The 19,956-nt window shown below is 41.4% G+C and overlaps 3 protein-coding genes and 1 pseudogene across 5 annotated transcripts in view; all 4 read left to right on the top strand.

Moving 5' to 3' along the window:
* LOC144650445 (death domain-containing ATP nucleosidase-like) overlaps nt 1-11,607 on the top strand; it is a 123,374-nt gene extending 111,767 nt beyond the window's left edge. For both annotated transcript variants that reach the window (XM_078510131.1, XM_078510132.1), the window contains exons 2-4: nt 8,095-8,833; nt 9,675-9,860; nt 11,409-11,607. In XM_078510131.1, the coding sequence (XP_078366257.1) occupies nt 8,107-8,833; nt 9,675-9,860; nt 11,409-11,506 (1,011 nt within the window). In that variant the 5' untranslated portion in view covers nt 8,095-8,106 and the 3' untranslated portion in view covers nt 11,507-11,607. The remainder of the gene's footprint in view (nt 1-8,094; nt 8,834-9,674; nt 9,861-11,408) is intronic.
* The window catches only part of LOC144650428 (D-inositol 3-phosphate glycosyltransferase-like), a 107,404-nt gene that overhangs the window by 4,224 nt on the left and 83,224 nt on the right, over nt 1-19,956 (top strand). The window lies entirely within an intron of this gene.
* On the top strand, nt 1,431-4,859 carry LOC144650465 (uncharacterized; annotated as a pseudogene).
* LOC144650412 (uncharacterized) overlaps nt 18,219-19,956 on the top strand; it is a 264,303-nt gene continuing 262,565 nt past the window's right edge. The window contains exon 1 of one of the 2 annotated variants that reach the window (XM_078510078.1): nt 18,219-18,577. The gene's annotated coding sequence lies outside the window, so the exon portion shown is untranslated. The remainder of the gene's footprint in view (nt 18,578-19,956) is intronic. The other variant, XM_078510077.1, reaches the window with a different exon arrangement.

Raw genomic sequence — 19,956 nt, 5'->3', positions numbered from 1 at the left:
GAATGTCAGTACTTTAGCGGAACAGCCGTTCGTCGTAGGCCCCGGTTTCTCGCCAGTCCCGGCCAAACATGTCACTCAAATCCTTAATGGCAGATTTGTCGACTTGGCCGATTTATTAGCTTCCAACTTGACGAATGCTGAGCCTAAACCGCAATTGTTGCTGGACGGGCGACTTGTGCTCACAACGCCCCCAAAGAAACCCCGTCGGCGCATCGAAGATATCGCCACGTGGACCGAAGCCTTCACGGTGTTTTGCCTCGTTCTAACCTCGTCGTTTCCGCATCGCTGGCGTGATTTAAACCTTTACAAGCTGCTGATCCTGAGGATCCATCGCCAATTTAGCGGTCGGGTTTGGCTCACGTATGATCGAGCGTTTCGCGAACACGCTGCGGCCACTCGGCTCGTCGACTGGTCGGCCATGAACGCACAGTTGTTTAATTTTCACGCCGCCGGCGCTTCTCTTAGGAGCATTAACTCGGGCTTGTCAACCGACTCAGCAGAACCACCGGGCTCCAGTTCATCTACCATCCCTTGCATGTCGTGGAACAAGGGGCGTTGTACAGCCCCGTACGCGACGTGCCGTTACTTCCACCGTTGCAGCACGTGTGGCGGCTCTCACCGTTCGGTATCTTGCAACTCCAGGCAAGAACGCAAGCCTGACTATCGCAGCAAGCGTCGATCACGTTCTCCGGCAGTTGTTTCTTCGCCAAACAGCAAATCCCGACGCCTTTAACTGTTGGCTTCAATGACTTTTCTGTGTTAGGGAACTTTGAACTCATGTTGAGCTGTATTTGTTCGTGTTAGTTCTTCTCGTTTATTGTTTCAGTTGGCACTTAGCGTTTTGATTCGTCTCGCTATAATTTTTTTTTTTTTCGTACGCTAGGTAGCCTTTTGCAGAGTGATGCTTGTATGGGTGTTTTTATTGGGACTTACTTGTTTATCGATTTTGACCATGATGGACATTGTAGCCTTGTTAGTTGGACCATTAGATTTTCACTCTTAGTTCTTCAGCCTGTTTGAATTAAATCTAGTGACAGTGTGCAGTTGTTTATTTGTGTGTGCCAATCCCGGGTTCTAGGCTGGGTTCACCCCTTGTTTCCTTTTCTTTTTTTTTTGCCTTCTAGCCTTCACTCCCTTTATACCAGTGTCCATGGTCAGCCCGCTAAAACCTGAGGAGTTTGCTAGCAAACTGATCCAGCATCCAGACCAGCAGCTCGTAGCCTTTGTTTTGGATGGTCTTCGAAATGGCTTAAGACTTGGATTTCAACACTCGAGAAAACTGAAGTCCGCAAACAAAAACAAACCCTCAGCTAACCATCACCCCGAGGTCATTGACCGCTACCTGGCAAACGAGGTCTCCCTGGGGAGGGTTGCGGGGCCCTTTCCATCCCCACCTTTTCCAAATTCGCATGTTAGCAGCTTCGGGGTCATTCCAAAAAAGGGTCAACCGGGCAAATGGAGACTCATAGTGGATCTGTCATCCCCTGCTGGCCTGAGCGTAAATGATGGAATTGATCCAGATGAGTTTACCCTGCAATATATCACGGTCGACCAAATTATTCGTATGATCTCAAAGTATGGCCCAGGCGCTTTGATGGCCAAATTTGATGTAGAGGCAGCTTACCGCAACATTGCGGTTCACCCGTCGGATAGATATCTTTTGGGCCTGAGATGGCGAAACCAATATTATGTTGATTTGGCGCTTCCATTTGGCCTTCGATCAGCACCATACGTTTTCAATTCAGTGGCGGAGATGGTGGAGTGGATTCTCCTTAATACGCTCAATGTATCTGACCTCATGCATTACCTCGATGACTTTATTACAGCGGGCCCCCCAGGCTCAGACCGATGTGCAAACAATCTGGCCACGTCCGTAGCCGCATGTCGATCCTTAGGGCTTCCTCTCCACCCGGACAAGTGCATTGGTCCTTCCACGCGATTGGTGGTTTTGGGCATCGAGCTAGATTCAGAGGCTCAGGTGGCTCGCCTTCCTGCAGATAAACTTTGCGCTCTGCAGGAGCTGATTCATTCTTGGCGTGATCGACGTTGGTGTACTAGGTGTCAATTGGAGTCCCTCATCGGCCATCTGCATCATGCTGCTAAGGTTGTTTGGCCAGGTCGTACCTTCCTTCGTCGCATGATAGACTTGCTTCGTTGTTTTCGCAAACGGGACCACCCCATTCGCCTCAATTCTGAGTTTCGCCTGGATCTCCAGTGGTGGCTACAGTTTTTGTCGTCTTGGCATGGAGTCTACTTCTGGTTGTTTCCAGGCATGTCTGCGTCGCCAGATTTGGAGGTTACATCTGACGCTTCCGGTTCACTGGGTTTTGGGGCCTACTTCAATGACGAGTGGTTCAGTGGCTCGTGGGCTTCCTCTCAAGCCTCTCAATCCATTGCTTACAAAGAGTTGTTCCCAATCGTCATTGCCGCTCGGGTGTGGGGTCCACACTTTGCAAGGCGTCACGTTCTTTTCCGTTCTGACAATGAGGCAGTGGTTTATATTCTCAATTCGAGAACATCCAAGATCCCAGTCCTGATGCGCTTGCTTCGCCACCTTCTCACCTCAGCGGCGCATTTCAATTTCTCTTTCTCCTCCCAACATGTCCCTGGGATTCATAATTGCATTGCTGACGCTCTGTCCCGCTTTCATTGGCAGGAATTCCGGAGGCTGGCACCCGAGGCACAGTTGTTACCAATCTCTGTCCCCCCTCAGCTCCTGACGGATTTGATCGGCCCTCCCTAGAGCAACAGTGTCAGTTTTTTCTGGTCCAAGGTCTGGCAGCGTCCACGCGCAGATCTTACGCTTCAGGCCAGAAGAAGTTCATTAACTTTTGCGCTCAGATGGGCAAGCTGCATTCCAGTGGCTCTCCTTGCCCTACCGACGAGTGGACTTTGTGCCTGTTTGCAACATTCTTAGCTGGCTCAGTCCAGCACGCTTCTATTAAAGTTTATTTGTCAGCTGTTCGTTCTATGCATATCGAAGAGGGCTTCCCCGACCCCCTGGTTAATTGTCTACGTCTACAGAGGGTCATTCGGGGAATCAAACGTACTCAAGGTTCTTCAGAAGCGCAACGTCTTCCGATTACAAATGACATCCTAATGATCATCTTCAGGTCTTTGGATTTATCAATGCCTGACCATTGCATGTTTTGGGCCGCATGTAACTTGGCTTACTTTGGTTTCCTGAGATCAGCAGAATTTACTGTTCCAAGTTTGGCAAGTTTTTCTCCAGCACTTCATTTGAGCGTTCAGGACATCTCAGTAGACTCTGACACAGACCCTTCCTGCTTGAGAGTGAGGATTAAAGCTTCTAAGACTGACCCATTTCGTAAAGGCTGCTTCATCCATATTGGCAAGGGAAACTACCCGCTGTGTGCTCTTCAATCCGTTTTGGCCTACTTGGCCATTAGGGGAGGTTCTGGTGGCCCTCTCTTCCTTTTTCAGGATGGTCGGCCTTTATCACGCGCCACTCTCACCTCCCGGATCAGAGACATTCTGGGGGCATGCCGGTGTTCCAGGTAACTTCTCTAGCCACAGCTTTCGTATTGGTGCGGCTACGGTGGCAGCGCGCAGTGGTATCCCCGACCACCTTATTCAAGCCTTGGGACGTTGGACTAGTAATGCGTACCAGGGGTATATCCGAACCCCGACTGAGTCTTTGGCTTCACTTTCCTCTCGTCTATCCACTAGTTAAAGTGGTCTGCGAAGCTGGTGCTTGCGAGCTCACCATTTAAGTCTGGATCAGGCAAACCTTTGCGGAGACTGGCTGGCATGTTATTGCGGATCTGGCGGCGGATTCACCTATCTCGTCACGGAGTTGGCAGCAGATATGCCCCTACCTTTGCGGATTATGCGGATCGGATAGCGGATATCCTCGTACATTTGCGGATTGTGCAGATTGCGGATTATGCGGATTAGGCAGCGGAGACGCTCGTACATTTGCGGATCATGCGGAGTGTGCTGCTGATATGCTCGTACGTTTGCGGACTACATGGACCATTGGGCAGTTATGCTGGCGTGGTGGTGGAGTTCTGGATCATGCAGTGAAACGGCTCGCTCATGTGGTCTACTAGCAGTGACTCTCGGGACGGGCATTGTGGTTCATTTGCCTAAAACGTCCCTCCTCCGGCGGATTCATGGAGGCTCCTGCAGTCCTCGGCAGGCGGTATGATCTTTTGTGCTCGTAGTTGGGTAAGTTTGCATTGTATGCTTCGTGCCATTGAGCTAGGGGATGGTGCTTGGATATTTCTTGGGGGGTGGCGCAGGTCCCACGTCAACTCTGTTTGCGGGCCCTTCGCCCTTCCAAGCACCCCTTTTTGGGCGAAGGCTTTGGGTGGTTGCCGCTCTCAGAGTTGCCATGGATACCTGCGTGCCCTGCTTGAGCTCGTTGTATCGCTGCGGAACCACCACCCACTGTCATAGGCACCTTCCCCAAGCTCATCTATTGGCGATGAGTTTAAATGTGGCTGAATGTAATTTAGGCTAAGTTAAAATCGAGCCAATGCTGGTCAGCGGCAGTCAATAGACCATGCGCGATGATGTCACATACGGGGTTTCCTGTTTTGCTCGTATTGTGTGTTCCAGCCGCGTGCGATTGTGCAGTTTCGTTTCTAACGCCGAAACGTACGTGTGACTTGCTGTTTGCTCCCTCTCCCTCCCTCCCTCATTTGTGGATTTGGTAAGTATAGGGTTGGTAAGTATTTCCACTGACTTGGTCAGTGTGACGGTGTCTGGTGGGTGGTTGCCGCTCTCAGAGTTGCCATGGATACCTGCGTGCCCTGCTTGAGCTCGTTGTATCGCTGCGGAACCACCACCCACTGTCATAGGCACCTTCCCCAAGCTCATCTACTGGCGATGAGTTTAACAGTTGTCTGCTCAGTCACCTGGCCTTTGAATGGAAGTGAGGCTGGAGGTGACCTTGTTTTGATACAGACCTCACTGCTTTTGTTGTGTAAATCATGTTGTTCTGATGCTAACTAGTTTGCATTTACATAATAAAGCAGAGAGGTTTGTATCAATGCAAGGTCACCTCCAGCCTCACTACCATTCAAAGGCCAGGTCACTTAGCAGGCAACTGTAAAATGGACTATTTGGTTTGCTCATGTTATTATGGGCTGGTCAGTTGAAATGTTTTCCATATTTTTATTTATTTATTTTTTGCATGAGTATATTCAGTTGTTGTTGTTTTTTCTGTTTTTATAAGTTAATTAATCCTTTATTGCATGGCCTCAGAGATAAATAGACTCCTTAGCGTAATAGCTTTTCAAGTATTTTGTTGAAACGCGGTTAAACAGAGGTTGGCTGGTATTTTAAAATTACTTTTTTTTTACATATGTAAGCATTATGAATTTGAATTAATTTGAAATATTCCAGGTGCAAATGGTAGATTAGATACTGAGTATGAATATTTGTATTTATATACATGGGGCTTGCTTTAAGTTTATCAATATATCTGATTTTCCTTCCTATTTTATCATGCACTTTGTCAACAACATTGATTACCAGTTTAGTCAATTAAAACACAGAGTCTGGTTAATTTGCTTCTTAATTTTATTCTGTTGGTTTTTTGAGTGTGCTTGGCCCATCAGCGACAAACTGCTATTAAACTGAATATTTTTGAAAACAAATTAAGATCATACCTTTATAATTATCATACAGGAATGAACTCAATCAAACTGGCTAGTAATTTTAAAATTGATCAATCAGAGGTTGCCTATTTACCGAGTTAGGATTTCGAGTTGGATTTCGAGTTAGGATTTCGAGTTGATTTCAGTCGAGTTAGGATTTCGAGTTGGGTTTTCGAGTTGGATTTTCGAGTTGGATTTCGAGTTAGAATTTCGAGTTGGATTTCGAGTTAGGATTTCGAGTTGGATTTCAAGCAAAACTTCAAGATTTCCGCCACTTACCGTACTAATAAAACTAGTAATATTGGCATTATCTGAAAAAAATAATTATAAATAAATGAGGGTAGATTTGAGCACCTGTTAATGTAGTTAATGTATGTCATTATTCTATTTTGCAATCTGACTTCTGCCAGTCGGATAATTTTGAAATCAATGGAGGACAATACCTCTTATTCCATAATGTTTTAGTTTTGTTAGCACTATTGAGTGGTTTACTGTATGGAAATCTTTTGACAGGTCAATAAAAATTCCATTTGAAAATTCATTATTTCTATCTCTTTTTGTAATTTTTGTGGTCAGATTAATGTTGTTCAGTGATGCGAAATCCATACTGATCGCTATATAATATTTTATATTTTCAATAAAGCCTATGAAATTTGACGTGATTAAGATTATTTCAGGATCTCGTATTATATTGTTTTAACTGTTTGCATCTAAGTTTTCGGTCCAGTACAAATTCATCACAAACTCTGAATAGCTTAATTGATCATAATTTTTACTTGGATTCATGTCTTGATTTAATTTTCCTAATTTGATGTTTCCAGTTTTTCTATTACTGAGTACGCATACGATTTCTTTGTTCATGTTTCTTGTCATTTTGACTTTAAAAATAGTACTCAGTTCTAAATTTATTATTTTGCCTGATAGTAAATATTGGTGATCTGATAAGTGCTAGAATGAAACACTATTTATATTATCATTGGTTATACTGCACTAATATTGCACTTCTTTTAGTTATTCTTGTTTGTTTAGTTATTAACGGATAAAAAAGATGACAACAGCAGTGTTTGGCTGTCAGTATTGCGTCTATATTGAAATCTTCTACAATATTTTCGTTTTCTCTGTTGATTTTGACAAGAATGCTTTCAAATGTATCTGAAAATGATAGCTACTGCCTCGGATCTTGTTTCTGATCTTGACCTTGTTTTTGTCTTCAAGTTCCAATTCAATACAGATTCATCCAAATATATATTTATTTAAGTTTAAAATCGCTAGTTAATCTCATTTATAATTTATGTTCCTAGCAATGTGTATGCATACACCTCCACCTGTTTTGGTTTTCCTATTTTTAGTTAATTAAGTCAATTAGTTATTTGTTGATACATCATATATTTCCATAGTGAGGCAGTTTTCAGTTAAATATTGAGAACTGATGTCATATGAAAAGAATTTAATAGGTAATTGCATAGTCCATTGTATTTGCTCCTTATACTACTAAGGTTAAAGTGTAGTGGTTAACAGGCTAGATCGTTGAAACTATCTCAATGCAAGACTGGCAATTGCATGCCTTCATAAATTTGTCTCAATAGATCATTGTTATCTGGATCAATATCATTTTATACCATAACTTACAAAATTGTCGCGCGCTCATTGGTCGAAAGTTATGGCCGACGAGAGTATAGACCATGAAAATGAAGTAAACTGTATCGCAATGCAAGGCAAATTTCGGAAAACTTGACATATTGAAGCGACGTTTCCAAAAATTATAAACAAGTGAGTGGTAAAAAAGCATCTGGAACATTTAGGACGAAGTTTCCACACATTTGTCGACTTTGAGTGAAAAAGAAAAAAAGCGATCTTACGAGCTGTCACACGTGCGCCACTTTGCGCTATTTTCCATCCAATTCGCCGGTAAATTTTCTGTGTTATGGTATAAAACAAATCAACCACGTTTTTCCATGGTCTACACTATTTTATTTAAAACTAGCAATGGTATATTGCAATTCCTGAGTTTTGATTGGTTAACAGGCAATGGTATATGAGCTCATATACCATTCACCACAAATACGGTAGCCGATATGCGTCAACAAAAACAGCTGGGGAGCTCGAATATTGCAATTCTTTGGGCGTTTTTAATAAAGCAATTATTCCATTTGCGCTTTTTGGATACCAGATCGTTATAGCCAACGAGGCGCTGCGCGCCTCGTTGGCTATCTACCATCTCATATCCAATGCGCGCTCGTGGAATATTTGTTAAATAGACCATAGAAAATGACGTCATAAAATGTCCAAAAATTTGACGTAATTTCTATGGTCTATTATATAAGGGTGTAGATCATGGAAATATATGGTCGATTTGTTAATTCTATGCGGACTACCTAGCTGACTGACCGACCAATCGACTATCCTACTGTGGTATAAACCTGTTTATTTCCTTTAGTATTGATTTCAGTCATTTATTCGTTCGTAGAATTTGTACCCAATGTCGGAAACTGTAGAAAATGTTAGTTCTGACGACAGCGTTTCCACGGAAGGCAAAAAAGAACCCCCAGAAGTCAATGTTAAAGTGCTGGAGAACAAGAATCTTCCAAAGAAGTCAGAACTTTGGAGAAAGGTCCCCCTCCCGATCGATGTCCTATTGTTGACGGTGAAGGATTGTGAATTCTTAAGCTGTCTTTCCTTTCTTAATGACGATTTCTTTAAGAGCTATCACAACACTCTTGGCCTTGTGTACATTGGAAATATCGGTGAGGATGAAACAGCAAACCTGAAAATTGCAGTTATCAAATGCGGTATTGGTTCCAGTGGTCCTGGAGGCTCTACAGTTGTCGTAAAAAATGCAGTAAGAATCTTAAGGCCCAGAGCTGTCTTTTGTGTTGGTTTCTGCGGTGGTTTAAACTATGCAAAAGTTAAGCTGGGTGATGTTGTTGTTTCGGCGAAGTTGATAACGTACGCCCCTACTAGAAACCTGGAGAGTGGCATTCAAGAACGCGGTGTTAGTGTTCCTTTGAAGAGGCATCTTGCGACCCTCATAAAAAATGTTGCTGATGGATGGGAGCCACCGTTGAAGAACCCAGAAGAATTAGAGGTAACAGTGCACCGCGATGGCGTGTTTCTAAGTGGCCCAGAGCTGGTTGATAACACGAAGCGTCGCGATGAGCTTATCAAGCGACACCCCCAGGCAATCGCTATCGAGATGGAAGGTGAAGGTAAGAGTATGCCTAAGCAATGTGTTATTACCATACTTAAAAATGTGTAGAACACAAATGTACCACAGTTTATGCCACGGCTTGAACAAAAACGTGGGAGGCGCGGTGGCCTAATGGTTAGCGCGCTCGACTCCAAGTCGAACTGCCCGGGTTCGAGGCCTGGCCGGGGCGCTGCGTTGTGTTCTTGGGCAAGACACTTTACTCTCACAGTGCCTCTCTCCACCCAGGTGTATAAATGGGTATCGGCGAATTTACTGCCGGGGGGTAACCCTGCGATGGACTAGCATCCTATCCAGGGATGAGTAGCAATACTCCTAGTCGCTTAAAGGAGAAGTTCACTCCAGAATGGCGATTTGTTTTCTTTACGCCAATAAAACGTTTATACAAAGATATGTTATTCACCAAAATTTCAGCATCCAACGTGCGCTATAACCTTACGAGATCTTTCTCAAAACTCGACAATAATGCCTGTTTGTGTAGTTCCATTTTGCTCAAAAAGAGCTCCAAGAAATACAAAAAACAAGGAGTTTCGACTATTAAAATGTTATTGTCGTCGTTGTCGCCGTTGTTGTTGTGTTGTTGATGTGTTGTTGTTATTTTTGTTTTTGTTGTTGTTATTGTTGTTGTTGTTCTTGTTTTTCTTCTTCTTCTTCTTCTTCTTCTGCTGCTGCTGCTGCTTCTAGCGGTTCATTTGTTTGCTGTTTTTAGTTCAGCGGAGCATCCTATACGGGATTAAACATATCTCTCTTTTCTCACCATCTATCAAGAAAAGAACCTTTAATTCTTGTTCACTTGAGACATAAACTGAACAAGGCATGTCTAACAAATATTTGTTTTCAAGGTCTTTACGCAGCAGCCCATGACCTTGACATTGAATGGATTGTCATTAAGGGTGTCTCAGATTTCGCAGATGGCAAGAAAACTGAAACGGCGTCGTGGAGACCATTCGCCAGTGTAATGGCAGCTTCACTAGTCGCACATGTTTTAAGGGATCCCAATATTTTTCAGAATTGGCCTCACTATCAGGGTAAGTGTAAAGCGTACTTAGCAAACCTCTTCTTCGTGATACGCGATGTCCTGCAAGTACTCACTTTTAGTTTACGAAAATGATCGGCAGATCATCCGGGGGGGGGGCACACTGTATATTTTTGGGTGGAGGTGTGCCGCTGGGACTTTCAGTGAAACCCCTTACCCTATACCAGGCCATACTCAGCTGATTTTCAACCCTTTACTAGACTAGACACCAAAAATCCCCACCCTATTACATACTTGCATTTTTTTATAACTGTTTCAGTATCAGTGACTTTAATGGAAAACCATCTGTCAACAACGTTGCCATGATGATTTTATTTACGTTTAGGAAAGCTTCTTTCTCTTCCGAGTTTCAATTCCTATTCTAAACTTAATTAAAAAATACCACTGATCAGCTTCTCGGCAAATGATACCCTATTCTAGACCAAAACTAACTCTCTGATTTCTATACCCTATCCCAGACTAAACTGCTTGAAAACCATACCCTTCACAGTGGCACATACCTATTAAATAGATATACAGCTGTAACATTTATTTTCTTTGTACTTAGTCATTGCCTTTGAACCTTATTCCCCTAAAAATAACGTTTCAAGCGGAATAAGTAAACAATGACCGTCAGAACTTTGCATCGATTTTTGACTAGTCTTCGTTTTCTTGAAGCTACTGGGTCTATCTTCACAGGGAGGAGGAGGTGGCAACTAAGCCTTATTGAAGCCTGGAATGAACTACGCAGCAGCGCTTGGATACGAAACGCACAGAAACGATTGCTAAGTTAGACACTTCTTGCACCGGCGGCATTCTCGAACCCAGAACCTTGTCCTTTAACTGTGCCCATCTCGTCCGCTCTAGAGCCCGCTTTTGGTTTGGTCGGCACAAAGAACGCGTACTCTGACCAATTTATCGGCCCAGTTATCCATCATTAGCCAATTAACTTTGAGCGGAATAAACTCTGAGTCGGCGCTCAATGACCAGAAGCCCCAGAATTGCGACTTTCAAATCGGACTTAGCAGCGTGAACGGGATAAGCACGAAGAACGGCGAGTGAAAAAAAGGCGAACTAACTGAATACCTGCAACAAGTGAAATAGAACATGGCCAGTCCTCGTTCTTGGTGATTACCAAACGAAAAGCGGACTCTGGAGACGAGTTTCTTACTGTTTCTTACTACTGTTTCTTACTGTTTCTTACGAAAACTCTGAGAAACTGCAACTGCAAAGACTGCAATTTTATTTTTAAAATTGGTGTTAGTAAAACTTCCACTGCTTTTTCCAGATATTATGCTAAATAAAACTAACTAATTACAGCAATTTTAATATGAAAATTTGCGGCATATCCCACGGCCCCAGAAAATGTCAAAAACGTCCAAAAATACGCTTTTTTTCAAAAATCTCCGGGAGTCAATGGGTTAACCACGTGACCAATTTTTTTTAAAAATATGAGTCCTTTTGCCCTAATTTGGAGAATCTACCCAAAGCGAGCTCAAGGTTTGTTTGTATTTGAAAAGAAGAGTCCTGTAATAGGTAGGCGTTGGTTTTGTCTTACCAGATGCATCAGATGAAGAGGAAACTCCAACCAAAAGGAAAAGGTCATCGTCTTCAAGTACGACGGATACAAAGCGGTCGAAAGTGACGGAAAGTAATTAACAAGCTCGTTCACTTTGTCATAATATATCAAGCTTGTATTACCAGTATCTGAACCCGCGATATGTACATCAATACGTTTTAGAATAGAGAATTGAGCTGCGCCATTTTGTTTGTGTGTTGTTTTTGTTCGTGTTTTTTTCTTTCGGAAACATAACATAGCTGTTATATTAGGTCCGCTACAAAGACCTGTTTGATAATTTGATAATAAGACACCAAATAGTTGTTGTAACTCGGCGATATACCACCCCCATCCCATTCACACTGTCGTTAGAGTATAAACTGCATGGCGTCAGAGGTAAAAAAGACTAGTTTTGCGGCAATATTTGGCCAATATTTTAACTAGAGAGGTTTTCCATGGCAACACGGTACCCTAAATAAAACAAAACATAGACGCAAACGCCAAAGCTTCAAGCATACCTTTGGGGCTCACATCTCAACCATTTGCCGCTGCATTATTTTTTTTGCAAATATGTTACAGTAAGGGCACTCGAACCATGAACGCCATGGCTTTATTTTCGCTTTATTTGTACTTTATGCATCAGTCAATTCCAGCAGTACCCATCCCCCCCCCGGGCAACCCCGGGGCATTTCCTAATGTTGCCCGTCCCGAGGGTGGGGCATTTGCGTACCTCGGGTTGACCCCCGGGCATTTGACACGTATTTTCAAAACCGTGGGGTGAGTCGCGTATTCGTGATGGAGGCGTTTATTGGCCAAGACGTGGACTACGTTGCAGATAAGCTAGTTCACGAATGACTAGAGAAGCTCGTGGATGTTCGTGGATGTTTTTAAAGGTATATTTTCTCAATTTTAGATATTTCTTCATTGCTAAGAAGCAACAACTTGTATTATATTCTTATATCACCTATCGAGAGATTGAAAAAAAATTAACCCGGGAGCGGGGCATTTGCCCGGTTCCTTCATCCCCACCCCGGGGAATTTGCCAATTTTTTTGAAAGAAATGCTAATGCCCGGGGGTTAGCCCGGGGGGGGGGGGGATGGGCACTGCTGGAAATTACCTGATGCATTATTTTCGCTTTATTTGTACTTTATTTTCACTTATTTTGTAGTAATTTTTTACATTTTTCCAGAACTAGCCAATCACAGCTGCAAGTCGAAGAAACAGCCGAGACATTTTTTCAACATTATTTTCAAACTGGCGCGTGTTTTTACACAACGGCGGTACATTAATCCAGAATTTTCCGCGGTCTGCTTCTTACAATATACAGCGGGATATTCAACCAGTGAAACTATCATAATGGCGGTTTCTGACGGAAATATTTCTTCCTTATTCAATAAAGGACAAGAAACAAATAAAACGCAAGCTATTTAATATTTATTTCGGCGGTAAACGTCAAACAACATTTCGTACACAACGTAACCGTACGATTAGATTTTAATATACTGTTTAAATCTGCTTTGTAATGGAAATCATCAGAGAGATGAGTTATACAAATCACTCAGTACAGTTTAGTACTTAAAGTATGAGTCTGGCAAATCATATGCCGGCTTCCAATATAATACTCACGCGTTTTCGGCTTACAGTCTGTAGACGGAAAGAAGGCTTCGATGTCTTTGGATTTCACCCGGGGATTTCACATAGGCTACAGCGAACATGGCCTAAGCCGGCCTCTAGTATTTCCGAATTTTGTCGAGAGACGTTCCAGTTTAAGACCTAAAGATCGATACTTAAACCATAAGTGAACCTCTGAAGGTTTCAGTTCGGAAGAGTCTCGATGTAGCCATCTTCATTTAACAGCAACAGTCGTGTTTTCCCACGATGGGGCTATAAATAGCTTGCGTGCAAGAGATTCATGTGGAGATAAGCTGTCAATCATACGGAAAAACCGTTGTTCGACTCGCGGCTGTGATTGGTTAGTTCTGGAAAAATGTCAAAAATAACTACAAAATAAGTGAAAATAAAGTACAAATAAAGTGAAAATAAAGCCGTGGCGTTCATGGTTCGAGTGTCCGCACTGTAACAAGTCCAAAGACATTCTAAAAACATCAGGAGCCGCCAAAAATCTCATTAATGACGGCGAAAACCGTGCCCTTGGTTGATAACTGAAAGTAGGCATGTTATTAAATGGCGCAGAAGGGAATATGTATTTCTCCTGCACTCTGATTGCAGGTTTGGAGTTGGTTTTCAGTTACTACTTTTGTTGGATGGAAAACTATTTACCTTTCTTTTAAGAATACAATCAATTTAATCAACCAGCACGCCTTGGAAGATCAAACAACATCGCTAAAAAAGAAATCAGAAAACAAAACAATGAAACAACATTCATAGCCTTTCTACTCTCAATGTCGTCTTAGTAATTTTCTTATTCACTTACAGCTACGTAATAACATAGGGGTAATTGTTTTCCAAAGATATACATGCAACCGTTTTTGAAGATTGAAAAATGGTCAAGATTAGTCCCTGTTTTGACCCTAGATGAGGGTAGTTTTAGTAAACGCATTTCTTTCTCACTCTTTGAACTATTGTTGGCCAACTAGTTGGCCAACAGCTACATTTATGTCGCCGTTATCTTGATAGCGTAGAGGGTTTTAGCTGCTGATACGCTTTTTTTGCTTTTGTGCAATTTAAATGCGCATTGTGATTAATAAAAATGTCCTTGTACCCTGGTGAAATAACTTACGTCGTAAACTAACTAAACTTTAGGGAGAAATACGGAGCCCCAGCCAAAAATAATAAACGGCACACATTGCATGCAGAAGCGATGACAATTCCCAAGGGTGTCTAAATAGTTTTCAGGAAATTTGTCAAGCAATTAACATATACTAAATAAAAGTAGCTGACAACTTCTGTATTTAATGATTGTTAATCAAAAGTGGCGTTATCTTGTAGCGTGACATCTGGTATAAGCAGATTTCTGGTATGGACTTCTGCTATAAGCCTGATATACGATATACGATACCTCTTTCGAGCGACCAAGGTCAAACGCGGTCTCGTTTACACAGGCCAATTGTACAGATGACTGTTTACTGAATCTAATAGAGCGCGTCAAATACAATTTGTCTCTTTCGGTTATATTTTATATTAGTCCTTTCTAACTTCCCAGGTGTGTTTTGCTTTGTGTTCCTCGCGGCGATTTCTTATTGACGTAAACTTGATCTTTGTTCTCGTAGTTGTTCCTGTAGTTAGTTCTCAGTCCTACTTGGTTCTGCAAAACAGAACCGGTCAATACAGTAACTAGAATGGGGTCCCACATTTTTGGGATTTTGGACGTAAGAAAATTCCTGCAAGTAGATTTAGGGATTTTGGGTATTGAAAAAACAAATTGGGAAGATTTTCGGTTAAAAAAAACGTTACCGTAGTTCAAGTGCTGTTGTTTTAATATTTATCGATTGGCTCGCATTACATTCCGTTCTTGAAATCACAACTTAAACATTTTAAAACCAGTTGCACAAAAGTGACTAAGATGGGGTCTATAATTGGCCAACGAATAGACTATAATGGGTAAGGGCCGGGCTCTGAGAGGCCAGCGGCACATACCCAGCCAAAATTGACCCAAGTATTCCCCCCCCCCCCTCCCGAAGGGGGGATTTCACGGCTCTTTTTCGGCCTCACAGGGCACGCCTTGAGCTTTTGTGTTCTTTTTGTTTTCTTCTTTTTTGGGGATGTCTCAGGGCATCCCTAGTTGTTTTCAGGGTACGTGTGTATTTCCCTTGGGAGTGAGGATAATTAGATTAACAACCGAAATAACCAATAACAGCATCATATATTGGTCCCTTGGGTGTCGGGCAAACCGGTTTCGACAGGGTTGGGATAAATTGTGAGGAATTAAGGAAACAAGGTTTTGACGCGGAAGACAAGGAAATTGGTCAAATGCATGAGCTCAAGGATAACTGGTTTTAAAAGGCGATTGATCGATTGTTACTATTTTCATGTTCAGCTATCTCTGCGTGTAACTGCAATAAACCCGGGAATAAACCGCCCGAACTAGCTATTAAACATCTACATTTTTCAGTTACAGTTGAACTCTATTAAATTTCTCATGTCGTTGAAGCGACTGGCAAAAATACGTCTGCGTTCGCAGGCTATGCCAATATGATAAACAAAAGCGAATTCTTTTGGTGTTTTCGTTCGTGAAAGCTAAAATTCCTTTTGCCGTCAAATGTCTACCCTTTCAGTGTGTTGCTATAAATTAAATCAGCTGAATCAGTAACATGCAGCTGACGTTTCCATATAATATTACTGCATGTATCTTAAAATTCAAACGAAGTTTTATCGTACGTGATGTTTGGTAAAATTAAATTAACAATTTGTTTAAAAACACGGAAAGAGCTCGCTTAATATTTTTCGCCAATACATCGCTTAATTCGAACTTAAAAGCATTGTCTAAGTCGTCAAAAGTTTCAATATTTTTTGGTGTTGCTGAGGGTTATCTTTCCGATATTTTAAGAGCATGGAAAACGAGTTTGTTTGCCTTCAGCACAACGTGTTGACATTGTGGTTACCGAGCGTACTTCTGTTTGGATAGTAGACCACGCTGTGTAAATAGCTCACATCGAATCCAAAACAATAACGTTTCGTTTCTGAGGAAACCAACCAAAAACAGCAACCTATTAGCCTTATTTTAAAAGTAATTTTTTTTATAATGCGCAGTTCTTTCTCTTAGAATGATGCTCGGAAACATCAAAGGAAAAAATTTCTGCGGAATAGTTTCAATAATAACATCCAATATTACAAACTTTCAAAATGCTTCAAGATAAACAATTCGTTTTCCATTGAAGGAGGTTGCCACTCGCCCTCGTGCAGGAGTTATTCTTTCAATTTATGGGGTGGCTTGGGGTGAAACTGGGTGATTGTCCTGTTGGGATGGTTTATGCCATGGGTTGAGCTATTTGTGTATGGCGCCCCACGGAGTCACTTTTTTGCACAAAGTTTGCTTGCAAACAAAATAATTTTAACATGCATTTTGATACATCAGAACTGTTTTATTTAATACAGAAATTTTCATCATTTAATTAAAAAACAAAACTAATTCAATTGTCAAAATGTCACAAAATGGCACGTTCTTATTCTGTTTAAAGCGGTTATTTTGTTGCTAGCTTTGTAGCAACCGTAATGGGTTACTTTTGTTTGTTACGGAATACTTTTGGCTTTTTGCCAAACACTGTAACATGATACCTTTGTTTTTTTAAAACGAACGTAACACGATACCCTTGTTTTTCTCGAAAAAGCCACGTCTCCATATATACATTGAACGAAAAGTACTATAATAAACGAAGTAATAAACGAATCAAATAAAAAAACCACTCTCTTCGGAAAAGTTCTTTAAAGCGCAGTACACCTGGAGTATTTGTTTCCTGTCAAAACTGTTCAACAAAGATTTTCGTTCATTCACAACGTAAATTCTATTCAACAAACAAGAACTAATTGAGTTATCAAGTTGTCACGAAATGGCACGCTCTTATTCTGTTTTTGCTATCGATCGTAGTTGCTTTTAACAGTAAAGTTACTTGTACCGGTTCAATGTTTGAACGAGTTGAGGAGAAACAAGACATGTTGCTCGAAAGTCATGGCGATTTCTGAACTCGAAGATTTTAGAACTTGTAAAGGAAAGTAGCTTGAAGCGCAAGACAACGTTTCGCATCAGCGATCACGCAAGTGATTTGCCAATAAATAAATATCATGCATGTAGAAATTTGGTCAAATTTTAACTTTTTTGTATGAAAACACATATTTAACGATTTCTGTGAGGCATAATCTTCACTATCTTCAATTTCAAGTCTTCTGCGTTTGTAAACCGGATGAAACTGGATGGTTTACCCATATGTAAAATTGATTTTAATCGAAGCCGACGCGACGCGACAGGGAAGACTAATTTGTTCGAGACAACATGTTTACAGCTCGCTGAACATAAAAGTTTTTTATTTTTATGACATTTGTTTCCAACAGTTTAGCGTAGCAAAGCCCTTTTTGATAACATAACTACAGAAGGATTTAATAAATTCGGGCAGAAGTTGGGAACTTTGTATCGAAGCTCACAATTTGATTCGCAAACTACGAATACGTTTCAAATCCATGATAATCCACAACTCACCAATTAATCTTTCAACGAAAACGAACTGCGACACGCTGCGACACATAATTTCGTCAGATTACTTCGCCTTTATAAACTGCAATTTGATTGGTTCTGATAGTACCTGAAATCTGATTGGTGTGACAAACAAACACACTTCACTGACCCACTGACCCACTGAGTCACGGAACATCGCGCCGACTAAAGAGCTATTTTGAAAAAATAACTCAATAAAGTGGACAACCAATTCCAAGAAATTTCCCCGGGTTTAAGTTTCCGCGAGGGACAATAAGAAGGAGGCTTATCAGGTTCCGCTTAGTGTGTTGTAAAGGCACCTTGAATGAATTAAATGAGATGTCGTTCATGTTTGCGGTCCCTAACTGTTCTCAGTTTTAAAATATTTATCCTGAACTATATCAGTGACGGGAACACTTTGGCGGGTTTTGCTTTGTGAACCCTCGGATGCAACAGAAAATTATTATCATGTTTATTTAAAACACAACCCCTGCATTTGCTTCTGTTTTGGGGGAACACCAAATTGTTTTTTGTTTTCTTGTTTTGGTTTCGTTTCGTTTTTTTTTTTTTGGCCTAAACAGCTCTGACCGCATGACGCCGATGACTGGCTGCGAATTTGTTTTGTAGGAAGCAAAACGCGAGTGCGTGACGTCGACCATGTAACGCTTGTCAAAAAAAGGCGAGATAAAAGCGAAACAAATTGGTTTGAAAGTTATCGGTCCAGAATAGAGCACCAAAAAGTCTTATTGTGAGCGATAAATCGAGATAAACAACAACAACAACCAAAAAAAGATGGCAAAAGGTCTTACAACATTCAAATCACATGTATGATCTGGGAACGAGGTCATCAGGCATGCCATTGTTTCAGTTGTTTAGTAATACGCATGCCGAAGAGTCTGCATGGCGTCTAGAATTTGGCATTTACTACTCTGTCGCTCATCAGAGCACTATGCTTGCCGTTAGTTGTAGACGACATCATGAGGACAAGACCTAAGACACGCAAATCTGAGTGATCGGCTATTCCAGGTAAGACAATATGGTTAGTTTCTGACAAAATGGTGGATAATATTAGAATTTGTATAGACACGCCTCGTGCTCATTCGAAGAATTAGCTAGCGCTAGAATTCTTTAACCTTGTAAGGTTCTGAATAAGTTTGGTAACAGGTTAACATCGCTTCAAGCATGAAATTCGTTGTCCACTTGAGAACAAGATCAGAATTGGAAACGTGTTTGTCTGCTTGTTGAATTGCAGTTGTTTCGTCCGATAGCCCGTTCGCCCGGCCGGAGACGTTTCACAAAATGTGAGTCGATGCTCCCGAAGAAAAAGTCGATTTGCCCGGACTAAGAGTCGATTCGCCCGGACTAAAGACATCTTGGTTAATCAGAATGTTTTGGTGGCTTAGCTTCAGACACACAGCATTTAACGTTTCCTTCCTTCGTTGATCGTTGAGTTCTATTTATCACGCGTTTCTTGTTATAAACAAACGCTATCCATAGATACCTCAATTTATCACGCGTATTGTTCCCTCCGTATTCTTAATAATGGTAATAGGACTGAGTGCAGTCCAATTCGGTCTGTAATCATACCATAGTTAGTAATTTACAAAATCGGACTCCCTCTGCGCGGACGTCCGATTTTGGTTGTCTTTCTCGAACACTTTGACAACTCGATAAATTAAAATTTAATAGTCGCGCTAGATACTTGTAAGATTGCTCAGTTTATAAACCAAATTCTATATTGAAGTCCTTAAGATATTTTAATAACTAATTGAAAACAGTAGGATAGTTGAGCGATTATCGCGAATGAAACGAATGATGCAAGCCAAGAATATGCATTATTTCGCCATTAATTCGATTTATTTATCTAATGTCAATTACCACCACTACAATACGTTTAATTCACTGCAATGCTATTGACGTCGTCCCCCTAACTTTGCCTAATTAGTAATTTATGATTTTCGTTTCTGTGGTTGTTGGACATTGCGTTGAATTGAAGCAATCTCTGCGAGCAAGTGATCGGTAGTCGGAACAAGTTAATTTTTAGAGGTCTTTTCTTGTCGGCCGTGCATTCATTGAACTATATCGAATGATTGACAATCCTGAAACTTTCTTTTCGAGGTCAAATCAGGCAAATGTATTTCCTGTCTCATCCCGAGATAATACTATTGAATGGCGGCTTATGTGAAAAGGGAAACTGTTCCTTTTGATGTTGAGATCTCGTCAGTTGATATCTCGTCGAAAAAAGTCGAAACCAAAAAATCCAAAGTAAGGTACAGACATTGCGCCTAATTACTACTGTGTGAAGGTAAATACAGTTTGCCAATTCAACAAAAGACAGACACAGCGGTCACGTATTAATTAAGTTCACCGTGACTGGTAAATTATGTTTAAAAAACTGACACATT

The sequence above is a fragment of the Oculina patagonica genome, chromosome 4 (assembly GCF_052425735.1).
Source record: "Oculina patagonica isolate OP01 chromosome 4, crgOcupat, whole genome shotgun sequence".
NCBI classification, from domain to species: Eukaryota; Metazoa; Cnidaria; class Anthozoa; order Scleractinia; family Oculinidae; genus Oculina; species Oculina patagonica.
The sequence above is the reverse complement of the archived record's forward strand: the minus strand, read 5'-3'. Positions and strand labels throughout refer to the sequence as shown.